Below are 22,665 nucleotides of genomic sequence, written 5' to 3'. Positions count from 1 at the left end.
TTTGTTTTCTCATTTTGTATTGTTCTGGATGTTAAAGGTTGTTTTTAAGAAAACCTAATAGTTGCACAGTAAGCTGATAAGTTCCAGCAATATTTGATGTGACTTTTTCAGACTATTGGATTTACTAATAGTCTAAAGAAGACTACTCGTACTGTTGTCTCACACTAACAACGTCCTGGGCTTGAATCCAGTGAAACTGGCTGTAGGTGTGAATGGTTGTCTGTCTCTGTGTTAGAGAGGCTCCAGCACCCCACCCACCTTCAACCCTCCACAACCCTGAACTGGATTGTCTTGGTCTTAATAACTCTTACAGCCTGCCAAAAATTACTTCCCTTTCCCACTCTAGTGTTTCCTCTATAAACCAATAGATAGTTTGCCTAGGGCTGTTTGGAGGGGGGAAAGTCACAGCAAAATTGGTTTATACACACGTCAAAGCTGTCTTTGTGTAATTATTTATAGTGACTTGATTGTCACGTCTGCTGGTAATTTAGTATAATTTTGGACTCATAATGATTTCCGTGGCTATAAATGGCAATATAATCCCTCAACAGTTCCCCATAAATGAGACATACAAGTTGTGCCCTTACGAGCATAAACACAAATCAAAACCAAAAACTCTCACATATTCAAGTTTGGGGAACTTCTCAGGAACCCAGGGGGAGGTATAGATCCTCGAGAAAAGTTTCTGGGAGGAGTCCCGCTTTTTTTGCAGGATGACACGTGAAACTTTCCTGAGGAGTTGCTTGGTATGTTTGGTGCGTGTACTGTGGCCGTCCGTTAACTCGCCAAACAACCTATAGCGAGTGGTTCCGTGTGCGCCTGCCTATTTTTAGAAGCCTGCCTAATGGGGGGAAACGAAGGGGCTTAAAGAAAACTGCAGAGGAAGGTCACAACTGCGTTGAGATGAGCTTCCACAACGACTCGAAGTGACGGAATAAAAAGTAGCAGAAGTAACGGCGCTTTCCTGCTACTCGACCTAACTTTGAGTTAAAGGCAGTGGCCGCTGGAGAAGTTTCCGTGCAGCACAATGGCTGCCCAGTGCGACGCTTTAAGCGGATACTTGCAGCAGTCGGACCAGGGCTCCAACAGCGAGCGCAGCACAGACTCTCCTCTGCCGGGCTCAGAGGAGGATCTCAGCGGCCCTCACTCGCTACCAGACCCGGAGTGGACTGAGGAGAGGTTTCGGGTGGACCGCAAAAAGCTGGAAGTCATGTTATTAGGTAATAAAATTAGCCATGTGCAAAGTTAGATAGTTTAAACATTTAAACAAGCAATGCATTGCATCCCGAAGCAGCTCTCGCCCAGCCCTTTGTTTATTTTAGACTCATGTAATCAAACTTTTTCGAAGTTGTTTAAATTTCAAGCCTCTTATTCGGGGAATTTGAGTGTGTCATTTGCTTAATCCGTGAAAAATCAATTAAATCAAATGGGCCGAGCCAATTAGCTATTGACTTCCAATTAATGGCGTGGACATAAGAAAACAGCGTAATAGCTAACCACTCAGAAGCTGTGGGCAGCCCTGGAAAAATGGACGTCCACATTTCTTAATTTTTGCACTTTAACAAACAGAAGGTCGAAGAAGTCGGTTAACCATCATTGAAGGTAGTTTTTGGGTAGTTGCGTGCTCCAGCCACAGGCTGTCGCTGCAGCAACTACTGCAGTCTGCATTTGTTTGTAGAGTAAACTGAGTGTCTGGCTCTTTGCAAAATAGTCTGCATGATGCAAAACCTTTGCTTGACTTTTAGAAAATAATGAACTGGAAGTTGATTAGTTACCACAAGCCGTTAAACAAATCCAGTAGCAACAGCTGTAATTGCATCACACTGTGTGATCCATTCTGTCTTCAATACAACAGAATCCTGATGAAAAGTTAAAAACGCCATCTCTCATGTGGACAGAATGGTTTACATTACTGCCCATTTTCTTTTTGGTGATAAAATTTATTCAGAGTGGGATCTCTCCTAATGACGTGCAAGTGACAGTGAACACTTAAACAAGCGATGACAGGCTTGTAAAGAGAGGCCCAGTCAGACTCAGTTAAGAGGTCCCTGGAAACTCAAAAGGTTGATGTAATTTATCACAGATTTCAAAACTCTGGAGTGTGGAATATTAGAGCATTACATAAGTGGGCTGGATTCTTTATCATTTCCACAGGAAGGCAGTGACTTGGATCTGATGAGCAGCCAAACAAGACTTTAGGAGGAATATTATCAGTCATAATCATGTTGAAACGCTATCAAGGACACTATATCGTGTGTGTTGACAGCAGTAATGACTATTGCTTAATATTTTTTTAAGACTTTAACTTGGGGAATGCGGTTCATCGGTTTAGTCTGAGCTGTCGTAACTGTAACTAGGCTCTGAAAAGCAGCAGGTTTTGAAGGAAGTCCATTCCTTATACTAAAAACACAGACATACACATGCACACACGTAGTCCCCTCTTGAGAAAGTCCTTGTTGCTGCCTAACTGCTCTGTACATTCCTCAGTGCTCCATGTCATCCCCAACTCTTCCAGGAAAACAACTTTGCTAGAGGCTGGCCCTAAATCCGAGTGTCCCGGACACACCGCACGCCACGTCATGCAGTGTGTCTGTGTGTGTCTGCGTGTGCGTATGCCATATGTAATCTGTACAGTTTGTCAGATTGTTGTTTTTATCTTTGCCAACCTCTTGTTTCCCAGTTGCTCTTTTATGACATCATGGCTGACGCTGCACATGTTGACATTGCAGCTAGGATGCAGAGTAGGAAAGGCTGTTGGGATCCACTCTTGATCTTTATAGTCAGCTGTAGGTGTAGGTTTAAACACCACAGTGCTTTAACAGTTATTTTCACTGGTTTTGATCTGAAGCCAAGATCTGAGGTCTCCTCATAGCTACCTTGGTTATCTTGCAGTAAACATTTTGCAATCCAAGCTTGTGCAGAACATTGCAGACGATTCATTAGGATAGAAAAAGTTCAAAAGTTTGTTTAAGCCTACATGATCATCTATTCTCATTTTTTTTTTTTTTTAAATTATTATTATTTATTTATTTGCTCAGTAGGTGTAAATTCACATCCCCTTTATCGTCATCCCGTTTGGTCAGAGCATTCTAACATCTGGCTGTGTTTTGATTGGATAGACTGTAGATTTTGATGTGGTACATCATGTTCTGTAGGCCAGAGTTTTGGAGCATAGTGAAATCATTTTATGGGAGCTCCAGTGTATTTTTACCCAGTGTTTTATTGTCTGTGAGGTATCTCTGGCTTCTCTTTCTTGGAAAATGAAGTGTTTTTGACCCCAAAGAAAGAGCTGTGGATCAAATCATGCAATGACCTATTCCTAAAACAGCTATAGCTTTTTTTTTTTTTCTTTTCTTTTTTTGCCAGATTCAGGTAATGTTCCTGCAATGTTTGCATTTTTGCTTTGTTAAAATACAGATTATATGTAAGCAGCAGGCATACATTTTATTTTATTTCTTTAAAAACATGGAAAACTTTTACAGTACTGCTTGGAAACTGCATTCACAACTAATCTTCAGGGAAACTGATGGGAGGATTTGAGGCAGATGAGAGATGACCACTTGCCTGCGTACTATGTGGTTAAATATTCATCATGTTTAATTCAAAGATTCCAATCTGAAATAGCAATGAATAATATATATAGTAAGCTTTCATACGGTGCATTTAATCTATTGTTTCAACTCCAAGCATTTTATTCACCGGTATGGGATATGACCCTCTGTAGCTTTGTGTTATAAGTGCATTTGCTTTTATTGGCTTCCAAATGATTTCTCAGTATGAAACCTAGCTTTATTCAGAACATACAGGTAAGGGGTCAGAGAAGGACATCAACCCACTGAGAGCCCTTTAGTCAGGGGTTGCATAAATTCTGGTGAGTAAAAGTGACCCAGTAGCCCTCTGTGCCCATTAAAAGATGTTGGTGAGTCACCAGCATGTCTCCACGACTTTGCACTGAAACAGAATCCCATGATACACACTTAACCTGCTGTTCGAATCAGCCGCATTTTACTATCCCCCTTTTCTGGCACAGTTTGCTTCAGGAGAAAATGGAAATTATTAACTGCTTTTCAATTACAAATTTACTGTCTCTCGCATTGGCAGGGACACAGGTTCCTGGGCTTAGATCAGTAAATAGAGTGTAAAGTGACAACAAAATCTCACCCTAACAGCTATCTGGATTTACTGTTGTACTCTTGGCACCCACAAATAGAACTCCCAAGTTAATGGCTTGGAGACATTAACAGAGGGATGGTCTTGTGTGGGCAGGGAACAGTGTAAGAGAACTTTTGTGCCTATTACATCGCTATTCAAACTCACGAAACTAAGAAACTGGGGGCAAGTGTGGGAAAGAGGTAACATTTGTTTCCAACTCCAATTATCAAAATTGAGTGCATCTGTAAGTGCAACATGATTTTCCGTGAGTTTTCACACATGTATTACCTATGTGCTCTAATATGCATGGCTCAACTGTAAGAGCTCTGGATCATTTTGCACAGACTACTAATGATTAGAGTTTAGCTGTGTTTGTGAGTGAATTTCGGCTCCTGGTGGGCCACTGTGTATACACATCCTAACAACATGTTTGCTGAGTAACTGCGACAGCAGCCTACAATTAGACTAAGTGAATCATTTTCGTCACTGAACTAATTTGTTTTCCTGCTTCTAAACCACACACTATTGGTTAGGTTTATTTCTAAATGGAAAAACCGCTGCATATGACACTGAGAGAATTTTCAGTTATTTTCAGCATTATAATGAAGTTATTTTAGACACTAGGGGATCTGAAGATACTGGTACTAGTTCAGAATTTTTGAATTTGTGGGACGGAATGAAAACATTTTATTTTTAAGCAGTATAGAAATTCTAAATGGTAGAATAGACATTTAGTGGCTTGTTTCTATACCTGTGTGTGTGTGTGTGTGTGTGTGTGTGTGTGTGTGTGTGTGTGTGTGTGTGTGTGTGTGGGCGCTTAACCTCCTCTTCCTCCTGGATGCTGGGTAAGACTCACAGGCAGGAAGTGAGTGTCTTTTGGGGAATGTGCTGCAGGCTTTCTCTTGTTCTCCCCTTTTATTGCTCCCTCTTGAGTATTCAAACAGTGCTCTGTTGTTGCAGCTTCCATCACATCCACTGTAGAGTTGTTGGACTTTCCCCAAGTCTTTATCTTATACTAAGACACAATCCTCGCTTTAACCTTCAAACCCAACCAAACGCAGGCAAATCACACATCAGAAACTCTATAGTTTAGCTGCATGATTCATTTAAAATAACTGAACTTTGATAGTGTAGGGCATGATATTAGCTGTTTGCAACACTTTGCCTCACTCGTCCACCCAAAATTGCACAGCGGTGGCGTCCAAAGATCTCACCTGCTGTCGGGAGCAACTTCAGTTCAGCATCTTGCTAAGGGCATCTCACGATGTGGAGGAGCCAGGGACTGAATTGCTAGCCATTAAGCACCACAATATTTACCTAATCTAAAGTGAAAGTAAAGATGGAGAAGCCTTACACAGTCCAACTTTTGAAAAATTTTCAGTCACGAATGGAAAATATGTGCAGGGCCAGCGCAAGAGAAGGAAAATCCCATATGTCTGAATGTAAAAATCCTTCTTTTTTTGCTCTGATGAGTTAGTCATCTGTTACTCAGAGCTATTGTGATCTTTAAAACAGATTTTGAATGTAATTCAATAAAAATGTGTTATACTTGTAAATGTGCCAGCAGAATAGATGTACTCTTCTCTCCATTGGAATCGGTTTTGCCTTATTAGACCTAAAAAGAGTTCAGTATGATTGAAGTTTGACTTATGAGAGTTTAAATCTCCAGTGATCAACTGATGGAAGAACTGGGATGACCGGTTTTGTTCATATAAATACTTTTTATGTACTGTCACACTGCAAAAATAATGGCGAAGGAGGGGCGGGTGCTGGCTGTTGTCCCAACAACAGTTTGTTAAAAGAAATAGGGCAATTAATGATGATTTTCAACCAGAAAAAAATTATCAAGTAAGCTGGCAGGCAATGCTACATTGAGCAGTTTATAATTATTAAATACTTTCATGAGTTTTCTTCTTTGCATTGTCTAAGAAGTTGGAGAATTTTTAGGCTGTAAATGGAAAGATTGTAAGAAATGATCAAAAATACTTTTTTAAGAAGAATTCATGACACTAAAATTGTAAATCGCCAGATATGGAGACGAGTATACAGGCAATACTGTATGTTTCATGTCTGAAAATGCACCACTAAACACTACACGATATGTTCTGTGCAGCAAAAATTGCCTGACTTATTAAACAGAAGACGTGCACTGAAAGAATATGTGTACATTGCGTTTTTAGAGCACTTTAATCACTGAATCATTTATTGTATTCAAACACACATCAGCAAATACAGTTCAGCAGTATAAATGATTAAATTCATTTGCCTGATGGGTTTACTCTTGACTGGATATTGCCTGGTTGCAGTTTGCCACATTTCCTCTCTCCCGTTTTCTCCTGTTTTTTGCTGATTTTACTGAAACATGCTGATACAATTAAACAATTCTATTCGACTTTGCTTACGCATTGAATTCCTTCATCCTGGGCATGATGAGGCTTTCAGGAGCTGTAATATAATTGAGCTTCAGTCGGTGGAAAAACCTGTAATTCATTACTCAAGAAAATAAAACCAGGAGTCTTATTTCAACAGTCCGAGTGGAGCTGGAGTGTTGTGACCCAATTCTATGCTCCTGGAACTGTAAATGGGCTGAAATGAATACCTGTTTTTCTTCGTCCCTCAAACCTCTCTTTCTTCAACTCTTTTCAAAGTGCAGATTTACATTCTGTCTGGTTTGCGGTTGCTATTTTAGAAATGTTTCATGTGGGGCACCCCCGACTTATCCTGCGCTCACCACACTCGCATAAATGTGCACGCACGCGCACCCCACCCAGCCCTTAACCACTCCCCCTAGAGCTTTCATTGTTTATCTATGGAGAACCTTGGGTTTTGGCTTGTTGTTCTCTCTCCTCATTCAACATCCAGTACAGCCTGCCTTTTCTCCACTTGCCTTGATTGGGGGGGGAAACTTTTTTTTTTATTTTTTTAAATTTTTTAATAAGGGCACCTTTTCGATCTGGTTCTTCCCTTTGCCAGAATAATCATTGCATGAACAAAAGAGAATAGCTGGGGGGGCAGTCCTTCTCCCTTTATTTTAAGGTTAGCCAATGTCATTGATTTCATTATGTTTTTCTTTGAACTGTTTAATAATGCGCACACTATTCTGATTGATCGCATTAGCCTAGATAACACAGAAAATTTGAAGAATTGTTGCATGCATGCATCTAAGGATTTTCTGCATCTATACAAGGAAAAAATGTGCTGTTCTACGGTTGCAATGCTGATGAACAGGACATGTCAAGCGATTTCTTAACAGTCCAGTGTAATGTTTACAGAGGAGCTCTCAGCCTGTTAAATGAGAATAACTCCCTATGCTCCATGGGGGATCTAACACAGTAGATACCAGGCACCAGGAATGTACAGCATTGTGTAATCACTTGGCAGTATTCACACAAGGGAGGTCATAACGCAGACATGTTATCGAGAACAGCTTGATACTGGACTGGTTGACCCTACTACCCAGGATGCTTGAGTGTAAATAAATCTCGCTGTTAATATGATGTAGAAATAGTCTAGGTGTTTATGGATAGATATATATTTTTAATAGTATTTATTTTTTAAAGGTGCTTTAAGGTTGTTCTGAAAATTTTCTGTGCTGCCCATTCTTGTGCCCCTAGGGTCAGTGAGTAGTCTTTCTCCAATAGGCTTTTATCATTGTCACACAGCGACATCTGGCACTTAGCGGGTGTATTTGATAGCATAGTTGCTTGGCAACCCAGTAGGAGTTGAGCTGTTTTGAGAGACTGAGAGTGACGACTTCTCACCGTAGAAATACAATAACAGGTGTTCAGCTTTGTGGATATTGATGGTGTTTTTTTCAAAGCTATAAATGTAACAGCGCTATAAAAGCATCAAGACAGACTTCTTGATTTTGAGCAATGGTTGATTACTGCTTTGTTATTGTTATCACAATACCTAGCATTATGCAATCCTCAACCCAAATCAAGGGAAATCTATAGTGTTGATTGTTTTGTGTTCAAAGCGTTGTTAATGTTAGACTTTAGATGACAGAGCATGAAATCTCAGTTGGCTGCTGTTTTCACAGGCCACTTCCCAAGTAAATCCCTAAATGAATATCCACACACAAATGTGTAATATTTGTATGCAAAGACAATAGTTTGAGCATTGGACACATTATGGTTTCCATCATTGCTTTCCAAGTAGCCCTAACAAATGAGAAGTAAATTTTCAAAAAGTGTCTGTTAGGTTAACAGTTATCCTCGTACGATCAGTAAATGGCAAAACTGATTCGTTCTAAAAGGAGGATTGCGGTAGGAAGCATAATTGTCTCTAACTAAACAGATTCTGTCTTCCAGGGTTTTTTTTTTTTTTAATTGTATTTTTATTTTACAAATGTCGATGTTGAAAGCTGAGAATGCTTCTCTGTCAGTTTAGATAACCTCACATAAAACAAAACCCTTGGCTCTGTTTCCTAATCCTGAAATGGTAATCAGATACTGTTGTTGCCTTGGAGAAACAGATAAAATGAGTCTCAGGTGCTATGTAGATGCCATCTTGCCAAAAATATTCCAGAGCAGTTTACAGGGAGACTCGAGTGTTGGGTTTTGTCTGTTTTCATTTAAATCTCTCAACCTTTTACTGCCAGGTAGTTGTCAGCTGTGTGGTGTTACACTTGTAGGAACTGGCTTTCATGCAAGATATTCAGACTTGCTGGTTGTGAGCAGCCCTAATTACTGAAAGACAACCTCACTCAACATTATTGATTGTGTTATTTATTTTATCATTTAACTAATTTGGAGGGGATTTAAATTATAGTGTGTAACAGAGTCTCGCATTAGTTTGTGAAATGATCACAGTGTAGATTGATGAGTCGTGTCTCCGAGCATGGCTTATCATCAGTGTGGTCTCATCTGTGCTGACTTGTGTCCATTTACATGAAATTATTTTCAACTTTAAAAAAAGGGGAAAAACAAAGTCAACATTTGGGGCTAAAGGAGTTCATGGTAGATCAAATAGGTCAGCTCACAACCCAAGATCAACTTATATATATCACAGACTTTCTCATGTAATTTGCATTATTTTTAAATATGATATAATTAAAATGTCACCTTCTTAAGTCAAAGTATTAACGACTAAGATATTCTATGAAGTGGTATTAAAGTTTTTAAACCATGCCGTCCTAGCCAGGCCTAAAGAAATTCTCTATAATACTTAAAAAATACGTGTTCATGTGTTAACAAGCGTTGCACGTGCATTTGTGGTTTGCAATAGCTTCCTCAGGCCCTCTCATTAGCTCCATGTTAAATCAGCTGAGAGCTGCCGCTCTGACTGTGGGGAGGGACATTAGAAAGCTGCTGTAAAAACATCCTCGTTTTCATAAAATGTGGGAATTGTAGTTTTTGCAAGCGTGTTGTTTTCCTGCGAGCATGGAACGGTTTAGAAATCTGGCTTTCATATTAATCCCTGTCTTTAGTTTTGGTATGCTAAGATGTCAAACCTGTCCTAGGTTTGATTTGTTGTAATGAAGTTCTACATGTCTTGTCGTGTAGTTTCATGACTAAAACTGTGTGTTTTAGTCAGACAACCATGAAAGCAGAAAAGCAAATGTGCACATGTCAGATTTTAGAAAAGCATGTATATGCATGATCCTCCTTATAAATCCCAGTGATCTTGTACTTAGTTTGAGAAATTTGCACTCCTATTTATGGCAAATGAAACCACATTAAAGAATAGTAGTGGCGGTAGCACTGTTTTTGCACCAACATCATCTTATAAAAGCACTGTATGATTTTAATTTCACGTTAGTAATTTGCAATGTATTTCCACAAAACCTGAAGTATGCATATAATATGAGATCAAGTTGCCTAGCAACCACCTATCAACATACAAACAAAAGCCTGGGCATAATAAGAAGACTCTTATAATATGTCTCAGCTAATTTTTCATTTGCATCTTATCAAGCTTGACATTCTTAAGAAAATATGTACATATGGTCCAAAGAACACATGCAGTCCGCACATTCTTACGTCACATTTAGTTTATGTGTCGGGGGAAAATGTAAACAAATAGTTTTTATCCATACAAATTGTTTAGATGGCGAGCCCCAGGTGTACAAACTCCTGCTTTGTTATTTAGTTGGTATTAAATAATTGATTTTGACACATTCAGCCTAAATGGATAATTACTTTAATCCTTGCCATGAAATGTTTGTACTCTAGTTATTGGGAGAGTTGTGACTTGGCTTTAACAAAAAACACAAAAAAAGAACTTGAGCTCATGTCTCAGATTTTCCGTTAAACCAGTGTAGCGTAAAACTGTCCAAGGGTGAAAATATTAACGTCAAAAATATCTTTTTATTTGATTTATTAGGCCCTATGTCTCTATTGTTTGCTTGATTGTTGTGTGTGGAATGAAGCCAGAACTGTAGAAATCAACACTGTTTACATTCCTTCAACGTCAAAACAGCGGAATCTCCCAGAAAGTTGCTCTTTCCACAAAATAATGGATACCAGACCTGACTCCATCTGCCAGCTATTAGGCCTGTATAGTTTGCAATGCATTTTTTTTTTTTTTTTTTGGCGCAATGACAGTTATTAGTTATATTATATAATTATACAGAAAGCGTTGGAGGGTGTGGATCTGATTAACTACAACTATTATGTCTATTTTCTCAAATTAATTCAACCAAGTCTGTTGCTTTAAGTTAGTGTCACATTATTTGTACCATATTTTCAAAAATACATCAGAGGACATAATCCATTGCAAAATGTGAACTGTGCTCAGGGCCTTTGGCTCATTTTTCAGCTGTGATGGCTTTACAGTACACATTGCTGGGAGGGAGGAGCATCGCATTGTCCTTGTGTAACCTGGGTAGGAACAAAACTATGGATCTAATGCATTTGAGAAATGGAAGTCTCTTTGGTATGAGTCTGGAATTGTATATACTGGTAAAATGTATTTTAAAGTCTGGATATATTCTGTTTTTCAGCTCTCATGCAAATATTCATTTGATTTTTCCAAAGGAAAGCTGATAATTTAAATTGGTTTTCTCTGTTGGTGAAAATAACAGGCTTCTTGGTTATCTAAGTACAGAGGCATGAGTTCTGCAGTTTTGGTGTGTGTGTGTGTGTGTGTGTGTGTGTGTGTGTGTGTGTGTGTGTGTGTGTGTGTGTGTGTGTGTGTGTGTGTGTGTGTGTGTGTGTGTGTGGGTGTGTGTGTGTGTGGTGAAAGGCCTGTCAGTTCTTTGAAAAACAGGGCAAAGCTAAATCCAAAGGATCTCTCTGGTCATCATTTTCCCTTCTAATTTTAATCACCACATGATTGTTTTGAAGCTGAGAGGGTGAATTTATTGGTTTTCTGAATTTTAAGTCTCAAACTCAACAATAATGGGTGCAAATTCCACTCACTGCATTAAAACAGAGAAAATAATCCCGGTCTTTCATAGGGCAGTAGAGAGGCAGCCTTTCAGTCACTTAACTTAATGTTCATGTGAGCAGTTTTCTTTTTGATCAGGCTGGTATTTTATTCTAATCAGTAGTGATTGATTTAAAAAAAAAAAAAAAAAAAAAAAAAGTACATCCCTTTTGACCATCTTTGACGCAGTACCTAAAGATAACAACAAAAACAGTGATGCATGTAATGTTCTTCCAAAAAACAATACCTCACTGGGATTCTTTAACTAGGCCACCCTGTGTTTCTTCTTCTTTTTTAAGCATATCCTTGGTGGATTTACTCCTGAGCTAAGGATTATTACCACATTGATATTTCCGCTGCATGTTCGGCTTCAAACAGATGTCTTCACATTTTTCTTCAAGTAATGTTTTATATGAATTCAAAGTTGACTCAGGGACTGCAAGAAGCCCTCTATCTACGAGGCTGCAAGGCAACCTAAACCATAACATTTAGACTTCCGTGCTTCACAGCTAGTATGAAAAGCCTTCTTTGATGTTCACCAAACATATGGCTGTTGCCTTTTTATTTAGATGGCACATTTAATTACACATTAGCTCTCTTTCCTTAACATAAAAGATAAAAACATAAAAATCTATGTAGGTCTACTGTGCCTTAAGGCAAAACAACAAAAACACATGTAATGTTATTGTAGCCAAGCAATCCTTTGATTCTTCTGTGTAGAGCCCATCACTCCAAAAAGCTGTGGCTTTTGCTTTTGTGGTCACTGACCAAAAAGAATTTTGCTTTATTGTTCTTTTTGGACTTTTGGACAGCATATTCTTTTTTCCTGTTCTGTTGTAGACACACAAACACACAAACAAACAAACAAACTGTTTTTATCATTTACGGAATATTTCTAAACTCAGACTAATGGTATCAAAGCTTGAACTTGAGATGATTATTCATGCTTTTATTTCTTCTCGTTTAGACTACTGTAATGGCCTTTTTACTTGTTTTAACAAATCAGCCTTAAATCGTCTTCAGACTGTGCAGAATGCTGCAGCACGTCTCTTAACAGGCACCAAGAGAAGATCGCATATCACTCCAATCTTGGCCTCCCTTCACTGGTTGCCTGTAAATTTTAGGTTTCATTTTAAAATTTTAGTTCTAACCTTTAGGGCCCTACATGGTCAAGCTCCTCAATATTTATCTGACCTGTTGAAACCACATTCATCTTCTCGGGCTTTAAGGTCATTAGATCAGAGACTGCTGGTGGTACCGCACACTCGTTTTAAAACTCGTGGTGATCGGGCCTTTCAGACTGTGGCACCACGGTTGTGGAATTCTATGGGCTCAAAATGTGGTCATAAATATTTTGTACTTGTAAAAAAGAATTTGTGTGTGCGTAAAAAAGAATTTGTGTGTGCGTAAAAAAGATTTGTATGCGTAAAAAAGATTTGTATGTGTAAAAAGAATTTGTGTGTGTGTAAAATTTGTGTGTGCGTAAAAAAGATTTGTGTGTGGACTTAGCCCAAAAAAACCCCTGCAAGTTACAAGTACGAATTTTGACCCTATTTTTCTTCCTTTCATCTGATTGGTCAATGTCATGTCAATCACAAATGTAACAATCCAATCAGAGAACAGATGGGTTTGGCTGTCGGAGGGGCGCTTTTTTTGAACTGCAGGTCTTTGAAGGGAATAAATGCCCTTTTACATGCCAACCCAGCGTTTTCCTTCATCACCACGAAGGAAAACAGTCTGTGGTCGTCCGAGTTTGGTGATTTTTTGTGTCACAGGTCTACGTGTTTAATATAGGGACTTCCACAGCCTTTTCAACAGCGCTGCGGACTGCGGGGTGGGGGCGGGCACTGTTTTGGAAATGACAGTCTTCATTACAAAGCTTTCTTCGTTATGAATTAGCATACATGTTTTTATTGAACATTTGAAGAACCAGCAAAAAAAACAGAAACTCTTGTAGAGGACATAAAGTCAGAGATAGAAAAGACAAGGAGCAGGTGCATCTAGTACAGGTAGAGCTGCTGCAAAAACCCACAGAGCCCAGCAGCCAGCGCAACAAATTCTGGATCCTTTGCTTTTAGTTAGCAGTTAGCATTAGCAGCACATCCTGCGTCCGATGTGAAAGGACTTTTATGCTGCGCACTGTGACTCACAGCAATGGTCCCGGGTCAGCCCTGACTTTGTGTTAAACTAATCCTAAAGTAATAATGGTATTTCTAACCACTGATATAGCACAACTTTATCCTTTCAACAGCTGCTGAAAGTTAGGGGACCTAGCTGCTATCGGATATTTATATAGAGATCCTCCAGCTTCAAACTGTATTACCCTTCAAGGACCTGCAGTTCAAAAAAGCGCCCCTCCGACAGCTAAACCCATCTGTTCTCTGATTGGATTGTTACATTTGTGATTGACATGACATTGACCAATCAGATGAAAGGAAGAAAAATAGGGTCAGAATTCGTACTTGTAACTTGCAGGGGTTTTTTTGGGCTAAGTCCACACACAAATCTTTTTTACGCACACACAAATCTTTTTTACGCACACACAAATTCTTTTTACACATACAAATCTTTTTTACAAGTACAAAATATTTATGACCACATTTTGAGCCCATAGAATTCTCTCCCACTGTCTCTTCGCTGCACGGACTCCATTGATTCTTTTAACCCTCTACTGCATGACTTTTTAATTTTTTGGGAAAAAAATATTTCTCCCTATTTTGGGGGAGCTTTAGGGTCCCTAATAATATATCAATCATAAAATTTGACACCCTGCCCCCCCCAAAACAGATATTGGTTTGTTGCTTCAAGGCAACACTGTGCGACAAGGGTAGTAAAATGCCAAGTTATTCTATAATAAGTTGTATTAGTACAACAAGGATGAACAAATAAATAAACAACAAATAACCAATGTAAACATTTCACAGAACAATAAAACACAAAAATACATCCAACATTTGACCCGAACCCCATGCACACACACACGCACACACACGCACACACACACACACACACACGCACACACACACACACACACACACACACACACACACACACACACACACACGCGCACACACACACACGTAAGTTAATGTAATGTCCCCAAAAGTGATGGAAACACAACATTCATTTCCTGGAGACTTATCCTGACTCTACCCATCACAAGTCCCTGCCTGAACCTTACCCTAACCCTGACTCAAGCCTTCACCCTGAAATTAAATGAGTTACCTTGCAATTTGTCCCCATAAAGTAGGCGAGACCTCACAATGGGAGTGTGTAAACAAATTTGTGTCCCCACAACAATAAGTAACACACACACACACACACACACACACACACACACACACACACACACACACACACACACACACACAGAGCAAAATAGGTATGGCACGGATCTGGCTCACACAATGTGCTTACACATGGCCCACATACCGCAAAGAATGACGCCCCTTTGGTGGCCCAGACCTGGTTTGCCAGAGGTGGCCCACACATGGGCCAGCACAAGGCCAGTTTCAGACACACTGGTCCTGTGCTGGCCCATTTGTGGATTACCTCTGTGCTGGCCCCTTTGTGGATTACCTCTGGCAAACCTGATCTGGGCCACCAAAGGGCCGTCATTCATTGCGGTATGTGGGCCATCTGTAGGTGGTGTGCAGCCACGGGCCAGTTGTAGACACACTGCTGGCCCTGTGCTGGCCTGGAACGGTTTCAGCTCTGGCCCCAGATGTCAGCCTAATGTGTACCTTAATCAAGCCATGCAATAACATAATGTGCCAGAACATGCAAAACAGTGCAAAAGTAACATGCCGAAACTCTGTTCAGACAGTGAATGGACTGATTTTTATATAGCGCGTTTCTACTCTCCCAGATTGCTCAAACTGCTCTGTACAACATGCCACATTCACCCACTTTTGCTTAACTGAGTGCTTCCTAACTACATTCATACACATTCACACTCTTGACATGCAGACTGGAGGAGCCAGGGATCGAACCACTAACCTTCCTATCAGTTTGTAACCTGCTCTACCACCTGAGATATGGCATGCCATCGCATAAACGGTGGCGTCATTGCCAGACCTGGCACACATCTGGTTGGCATACACTCTGCCAAAACACCAGTCAGTCAGAAGTGCCAGCTTGATGCCAGATCTGGGCCAGACCTGTTTTCTGTAGGCCTGGGCCACATAAACCAAGCCACAATCAAGCCAGATATGGCATGCCATCACATAGACAGTGCCATCTATGCCAGGCCTGATGACATACGTCTTATCATGCCAGAAGTCGGCCAGCAGTGCCGACTTGATACCAGATCCTGGCCAGACCTGCTTGTGGGCACTAACACACACACAGACACAGTTACTTTACCAACTGACCCCTGACCCCTGAGCTCCTAAGTATCCCCCAAACCTCATTCAGGGATCCACTCCTCTACTTCAATGTCACTCCCTGAAAGCTCACTGTCCTCACTTTCTGAGGACAAAAAGTGCACATTCCCTTGGTTTCCTTCCATAAAAGGTATTTACATCCATGTCCTGTAATTATGAGTAGATTGTAAAGTAAAAAAACATTGACTATGATCATATAAATGCACACAAACACATCTCTACACTCATATGCAAATGAGGCAACGAATGAAAATTAACAGTTTTACTGTATAAATAAATTTACAAAAGTAGAACAAACAATCAAATATGCTTCTTAACATATTCATGCACATACAAGTATTTTTTAATATACATTTATTTCACTATAAACATGTAAAATAGTGATCTTTATCTTGCCTCCTAATGGAGATGTCCCTCATGTAGTGCAGCTTGCAGAAAGGGGTCCTCCCCCACCAAAATGAAAGTCACACCACCTTCAACTCATCATTTTATTGGAAAGAGATGTGTCTGGTAGCATTATTTGGAAAAAAAAAAAAGTTTGTTTTTTTTTTTGTTTTTTTTTTGAAGGGCCAGTGTAAGGCATGAAAATGTGGTTTGTTGCCTCAGGGCAACGCTGTGCTGTAGAGGGTTAAGAAACAGCTGAAGACATTTTTATTTAGAAAAGCATTTGATTAATTTCTTCTTATGCTGTTTTTATAGTTTTATTGTTTTACATTGTTTTATTTACTGTTATATTGTTTTTTATATTTCCATTTCCTGTGTTGTAAAGCACTTTGTGATTTTTATCTGTGAAAAGCGCTATATAAATAAATTTTACTTACTTACTTACTTTACTTACACCATAAGTTTGTAAGTTTTACCTGCAGATCCCCAAAAGTTGATTCTGTTCATCCGGATGTAGCATTTTTCAGCTTTGATTTGTAGTTGTTGATCAATGGTCATGAGAATTTGCATATTAATGATCTCCCAGCCCATCGTTCCTTCAGTGTTGCTAGTTTCTGTCATTATGCAAATGTACTGTTTGTAAGACTGGGAAAACCTGCAGTCAGCTCCCACTGGAAAACAATACGTCCAGATTAACAGAATAATAGAACCAACTTTTGGGGATTTGCTTACCTGGATGATTGAGCATGATCAAGACGTTACCCGCAGATCCTGTGATGTAATTTGCTTTACATTTGCAAAGAGCTCTCAAGACCCAAGGCACCCTTTTCCTGAATCCCACCTCCAAAGCTGCTACAACTACTTTTTTTTTTCTCAAACGAGTTGTAAAAAATTATACACTGGAACTCATCAAACAGTCTGTCTCTGCCTTGGATTCTCCCACGGCCAGTTTACACATATGGCAACAGGATGTTTTGCTTTTTGCACATGGCTCGTGTTTTCAATCTTGTCCCATACCAAATTCCATTTAGCTCCTCATTTATGCCAAAGATGGAGTTGGAGTCTTTGCTTTTGCGAGTTATCAGTGAAACAAATTAAATTTTCCTCACTTCATTTTAGTTTGTGTACTGCTAATTCATAACAGTGGCTTCAAGGCACCACGACAACTTCTTCACATTTCTTTCCCATTTGGTTCATTCATTTAAAAATGCATTGTCTTATTTCAATACTTTAATATGTGAAAATGTCATACAGCTGACCAAGAGTTTGACTTGTTTAAAATCAGTGAGTGGATAGGTATTTGATGTTTTCCTGCTTCTTCAAGCATTTTGTGCAACTTTACCACCTTATTTGGCTATATGGAGCCAAATATAATCACATCATCTCCTTGACTCCAGTTGGATTACAACACAGATTCCAACATCGAAAATTATTACCAAGTAGAATAATATTGTAAGTTACCTTTTGGTTGGCTTAACCTGTACTTGTGTCACTATTTTGCCACATATAGGCAAGATAAGAGGAGATGAGATGATAAAAGAACAGCTGGTCTACTCTGCTAGACAGCTTTTTTTTTTAGTAGACATGGGGGAAAACCGACGCTGCTGTTTTCCTTTTGGTTTGTCTTAGTTCTTACAGGAAGTGACACGGTAGCGGGGTCTTTCATAATCTTGGAACTTCAGACCACCTAGAAACTGAGCTTTCAAGTCGGAGCAGTTCTATACTAAAGCAAATACTGGATGAAAACACTTAAACCTACATTCACTGAGATAAACTAAATATGCTGGGAGTTCTGTGAATACGGAACACGTTGTTTTGTATTTGGTAGCCACATAGTTGTAACTGTAGCTCAAATTGACACTCATGACATTTTATGCTTTATCAGTTGTTTGTCTTGGGGGGGAAATCCTATGGGGTATACCCTGGGTAGGTCACTGGTTTATCGCAAGGATGACACAGAGGGGGAAAAACACCAACCATTTACATCTCAATTTAGAATTGCCAATTAACCTAACCCATGCATGCCTTTGAGAGCTAACCACACAAGAAAAAAACAACAACTGGCTGGCAGGATTTAAACCCAGGACTTTCTTTGTGTGAGGAACGATGCTAATCACTATACCACCACAGTGCCCGTCTTAAAATTCCCACCTGGGATACATGACAGTCACAAAAATAAAGTAAAGCAAAAAAAAGTTTGCATTTGGCAAGCAGCAGCCAAGTATTTTGTGTGTTTTACCTGGCAAATACCTTATCTAAAGAATCAAATACTGATTTGTAAAATATTTGCATTCCCAAAATTAATACAAATTACAAGAGACATTACATCAATGCAAAACTGCTTTTAGTCCATACCAGTGTTTACAGCTCGTCACAGCCCCCCACCATCCTGTTCACCCTTATTAGTCTCGTCTGTTATCAGATTAAGCACAGCAGAATGCTGACGCTGTCATTATGAGCATCCGCTATCAGAGGCTCTTAAAGCAGCTGAAGAGACATCCAGCATTGATTCAACAAGATGCTTATTTTCCCTTTCGTGACAGTTGTTAATGTTGTTGTTGCATAAGAGTGTTAACAGCTGGAATTTTCTCCCGATCGGTTTCCAAAGCAGGAAGAATGGTTGTGGATATAAGCTCGCTTAAATCAGGCTCTCCAGATTCAGACTCACAAGTTTCTAATCCACTTTTTTATGCTTTTGGATGCAATGATGAGCTAATATTCATGCTATCAGTGTACTGGGGTGGTGAAAAGGATGCAGTGCTTAGTGAATTTTAATTATCTGTCTGTCTTTTAAAATGTGGTGTGGATAGGAAAGCTTCAACAATGCTTTCCACACCCTAATTTCACAGTGGGATTATCATAATATAATACTGTTTGCACCGTGTACAATCTGTAATGGGCTTTTTTCTTCTTTTTTTAAATGGGCCAGCTTTTATAGGTTTGAGGAAATTTTACATAAAACTCAACAGGGCTCAGAGGGCATTCACCATATGGTTGCTTTTCTTTTTGACGTAATAGGTTTAGAGCTCCATTTAGTTGCAGTTAACTTCTTGATTCATTATAACTTATCATAAATGATTACCATTATGGTTTTCTAAAGCCCAACAGTCCAGACAGCGATATTTACTGTGCGATAAGTTTACCATTCTTTTTTTTTTTTTTTTTAGTTATTGAATTTGGTTCTAATGTTCAAAACTGCAAAGTCACTTTTTGAATACATTATACTTCAGCTGTCCATTCAGAAATAAATGTTGAAATGTTTCGGACACTTTTTTTGTCGTCATTGCACCGAGGTCAGCGTTTTTGACTGAGCTGTAAGTCACGGCGACTCTGCCGCTGCAGATGTTTCTGACCCAGATTTACACAGACTGCAGCAGATCCATCTTGAGAACGTTGGCTGAAATGCATCATTAAACCCTCCCTGTATTCCCAAATGACAGGAACATGAGAATTCTCCTTGGATAGGAGATATGTATTTTGCATTAACAGAACTGCCACAGCTTGGAGGACTTGCAGATGTGCTGGAGAGACTTCAGGCCTGACTTGCTCTGGTGGTTGGCTCTGTGCTTCTCTCCTGCTTACTGTATCAGCTAAGGGAGTTTCTTGGCATTTTCACCTGCTTGGAAATTTACTTTAAGTCAAACACCACTGCTTCTCTAAGTACTTAGTCTGTTTACACCCAATGTTTGGGAATTTTAAAGTTTTCATGTACAATTTCCAAGGCCAGGCATTTACAGTATGCTGACAGACAAACGTCGTAAGTGTGAATGTTATTTTAAGAAGTGCAAAACCAACATCAGTCAATCCAAGTGTGGTATGAAATGCTCCATTAATGGCTACTGTAAAATGCCCAAATATTTTCACTGTATCCATCAATTTGTTACACGGAAGCTGTGTCCAATCTCTAGGATTATAGAAAATTGCTTGGAACATTTTTATACCATTCTTGCAAATCAGCAGTATCGCTATGCATGCCAAACGCAATATGCAAAGAAATGGAGATCCACCATAAACACTTTACTGAGTGCAGATACGGTAACATTTTGAGGACTGGATAATCTGTGTGTGATTTGGCTGTGTTAGGTTGGATTGTACATTCAAAAACTGAGTGACTGTGTGGTTTTGATGAATTTATTTTTCTCTTTCCTCTGTCTCACTCTAGCTGCCTCTGAGGGGAGAGTCAACGGTGGGGAGGATTTCTTTCAGAAGGTGAGTGTGTAGTCTGCACTTGGATAATGTGTGCTTTGTCTCTGGGTTGTTTTCAAGCCCACTGAGCAGCACTTCACTCATTGGTAATGGAGCAGATGCTCAGGTGCTCCTTCAGTCAGTCCTAATTACAAATGTAAACAAATAAAAACAATGGAACTACACTGACGTTAAACCACTCCAGGGCTCTGATACTATAGCACAGCTGACACAACACTGGGTGGGGGGGGGGGGGCTTTCTCAGTTACATAATGTACCATAATATACCAGCTTATCTAAAGTTTAAAAACCCTAATCCGGCCAAGCAGTGCATCACTGACTTTTCTGTGTGAGCAATTTAATGAAATGTCCTCAAGCTTCACTACATTCAATGAAACGAGGATTTGGCTCAGTGAGTTTAAATATTTCTGAATGGGTGACAACTTGCTCACATTCTCGTACTGGTACTTGGGGAACAGTCAAGTGTGACACTGTGGCTGTATAGCTCAGTTCTTTATTAATTGATGCTCTTTCATACCAGTTCAATTGTTTATTAATTGCAAAATCTCAAGTGAAACCATTTCTGACTATTCAGTAATGTGACTTTCTCCTGGTTTTATTTCTGCAACCTATCCTGACAAGGGCTTGGCAATGCAAACTTGATCACCATGAAAAATTAACAAAAGACTAATCAAAGTAGACTGAGTTGGTTGAGTTACTGAGATACAGTATGGTGCAAAAGTTTTGAGCCACCCCTAATTTCAGACTTCCTTCACTCTGTTAGCAGTAGAACCACAAAGGGGGTCATTTTCACTCCGTGGCATTTAAAGAAAATATCGAAATTGGTTAAAATATAGCAAATAGTGAATTTTAGGATGTGTGAAATAAAAATGAAAAAATAATAAATAAATAAACATAACCGTTAGGGGTGCAACGATACACAAAATTCACCGTTCGGTTCGGTTCGATACTTTGGTGTCACAGTTCGATATTTTTTCGATACAAAAAAAAATGTTCATGCCTTTTTAATTTGCCATTTATTAAATTTTCACGGCACATTCCGCACCACATCTCTGTGCGTTCATCATTTGTTTGAAGCCAGCTCACCTCCTGCAACTACTTTTCCGAGAATACGCGCTTCTTTTGTGGTTCGGACTCCTGACATTTCTTTGGAGGTGGAGGAACATCACAGTAATTGCTTAAAGGAGCTTGCTTCTTCGACATCTTTAAGAGTTCTAAACAAATGTCTGTCCTCCTCCTGAAAATCTTATGTACGCAAACACGCATTGCAACTTCTTATCTTGTGCGCGTTTTTTTATTTTGATAGCGAATGCGCACCTGCGGACCACTTATGTGCAGCCCTGGTTATTTAGCTTGTCATATTGCAGCCACAGAAATTCTTTTGTCCATGAAACCATAAAGCTGCACTTTCTTTTTGCCTTATAGTCTGATTTGTCATAACTTTTCCGTTTTGTGGTAAGCTTTTCTTTGGCTGTCACTTCTTCACCCTGACCTGTCTTATTTGGCTCAGCAGAACTAAAATATATATCCTGCTGCTTTTACACACGCTCTCACATAACGCTCAGCGATTCTCTGCGCGATCAACCTCTCACATGTTTAAGCTTGCTGCGGGAGATTTCACTTGTCATGTTTGCATAGTAAGCTAACGATTGATAAGACGATGTCAGAGGAATTGGTGCGCAAATTATCATCACTCACCAATCAGTGCTGTCGCTCTCTATACACAGTTCGTGCGATTGCAAAGTGAAAGCAAATTTGAAAGCGATTTCAATATGTCACATATTGACAGTGGCTCACCGATGCCAATGACATAATTACCCAGCTACATTTCCGAAAGAATGCAAAAGCATTGACATATATTTTTCCTTCCTACGATAGGCCGACGGGCAGGGCAGAGATAGATTTTGGTAGCCCGACTGGAAAAATCGCTAGCCCCGGGACGTCGGGCTAGCGATTTTGCGAGCCCTGTATCTGATTGAGGAATCACTCATCTTTGGAAAAGAGAGTTTATTACAGAGAAATGGCTCTTTCCAAAATAAAAGCTATACTATACGCTTCTTCTGGGCTATATTCTCAGCAGCATATTAAACATATCAGGTCCCCATAAGGAGAATCATGTGCTAATGGCTGTCTAAATGACTTGGGTAAAGTTTGTAGCATGCGTGCT

The 22,665-nt window shown here is 39.6% G+C and overlaps 1 protein-coding gene across 1 annotated transcript in view; it reads left to right on the top strand.

Annotated features, from left to right (window-relative positions):
- The first annotated feature begins 690 nt into the window (after positions 1 to 690).
- Positions 691 to 22,665, top strand: part of bicc1a (BicC family RNA binding protein 1a) — a 69,650-nt gene continuing 47,675 nt past the window's right edge. Inside the window, exons 1-2 of the mRNA XM_084948084.1 lie at positions 691 to 1,220; positions 20,455 to 20,501. Coding sequence (XP_084804210.1) covers positions 1,028 to 1,220; positions 20,455 to 20,501 — 240 coding nt within the window. The 5' untranslated portion in view covers positions 691 to 1,027. The remainder of the gene's footprint in view (positions 1,221 to 20,454; positions 20,502 to 22,665) is intronic.

Source organism: Perissodus microlepis, chromosome 13 (assembly GCF_051167445.1).
Source record: "Perissodus microlepis isolate ML-2025 ecotype Zambia chromosome 13, ASM5116744v1, whole genome shotgun sequence".
Classification (NCBI taxonomy): domain Eukaryota; kingdom Metazoa; phylum Chordata; class Actinopteri; order Cichliformes; family Cichlidae; genus Perissodus; species Perissodus microlepis.
Note: the sequence above shows the minus strand (reverse complement) of the source record. Positions and strands in the feature narration are given on the sequence as shown.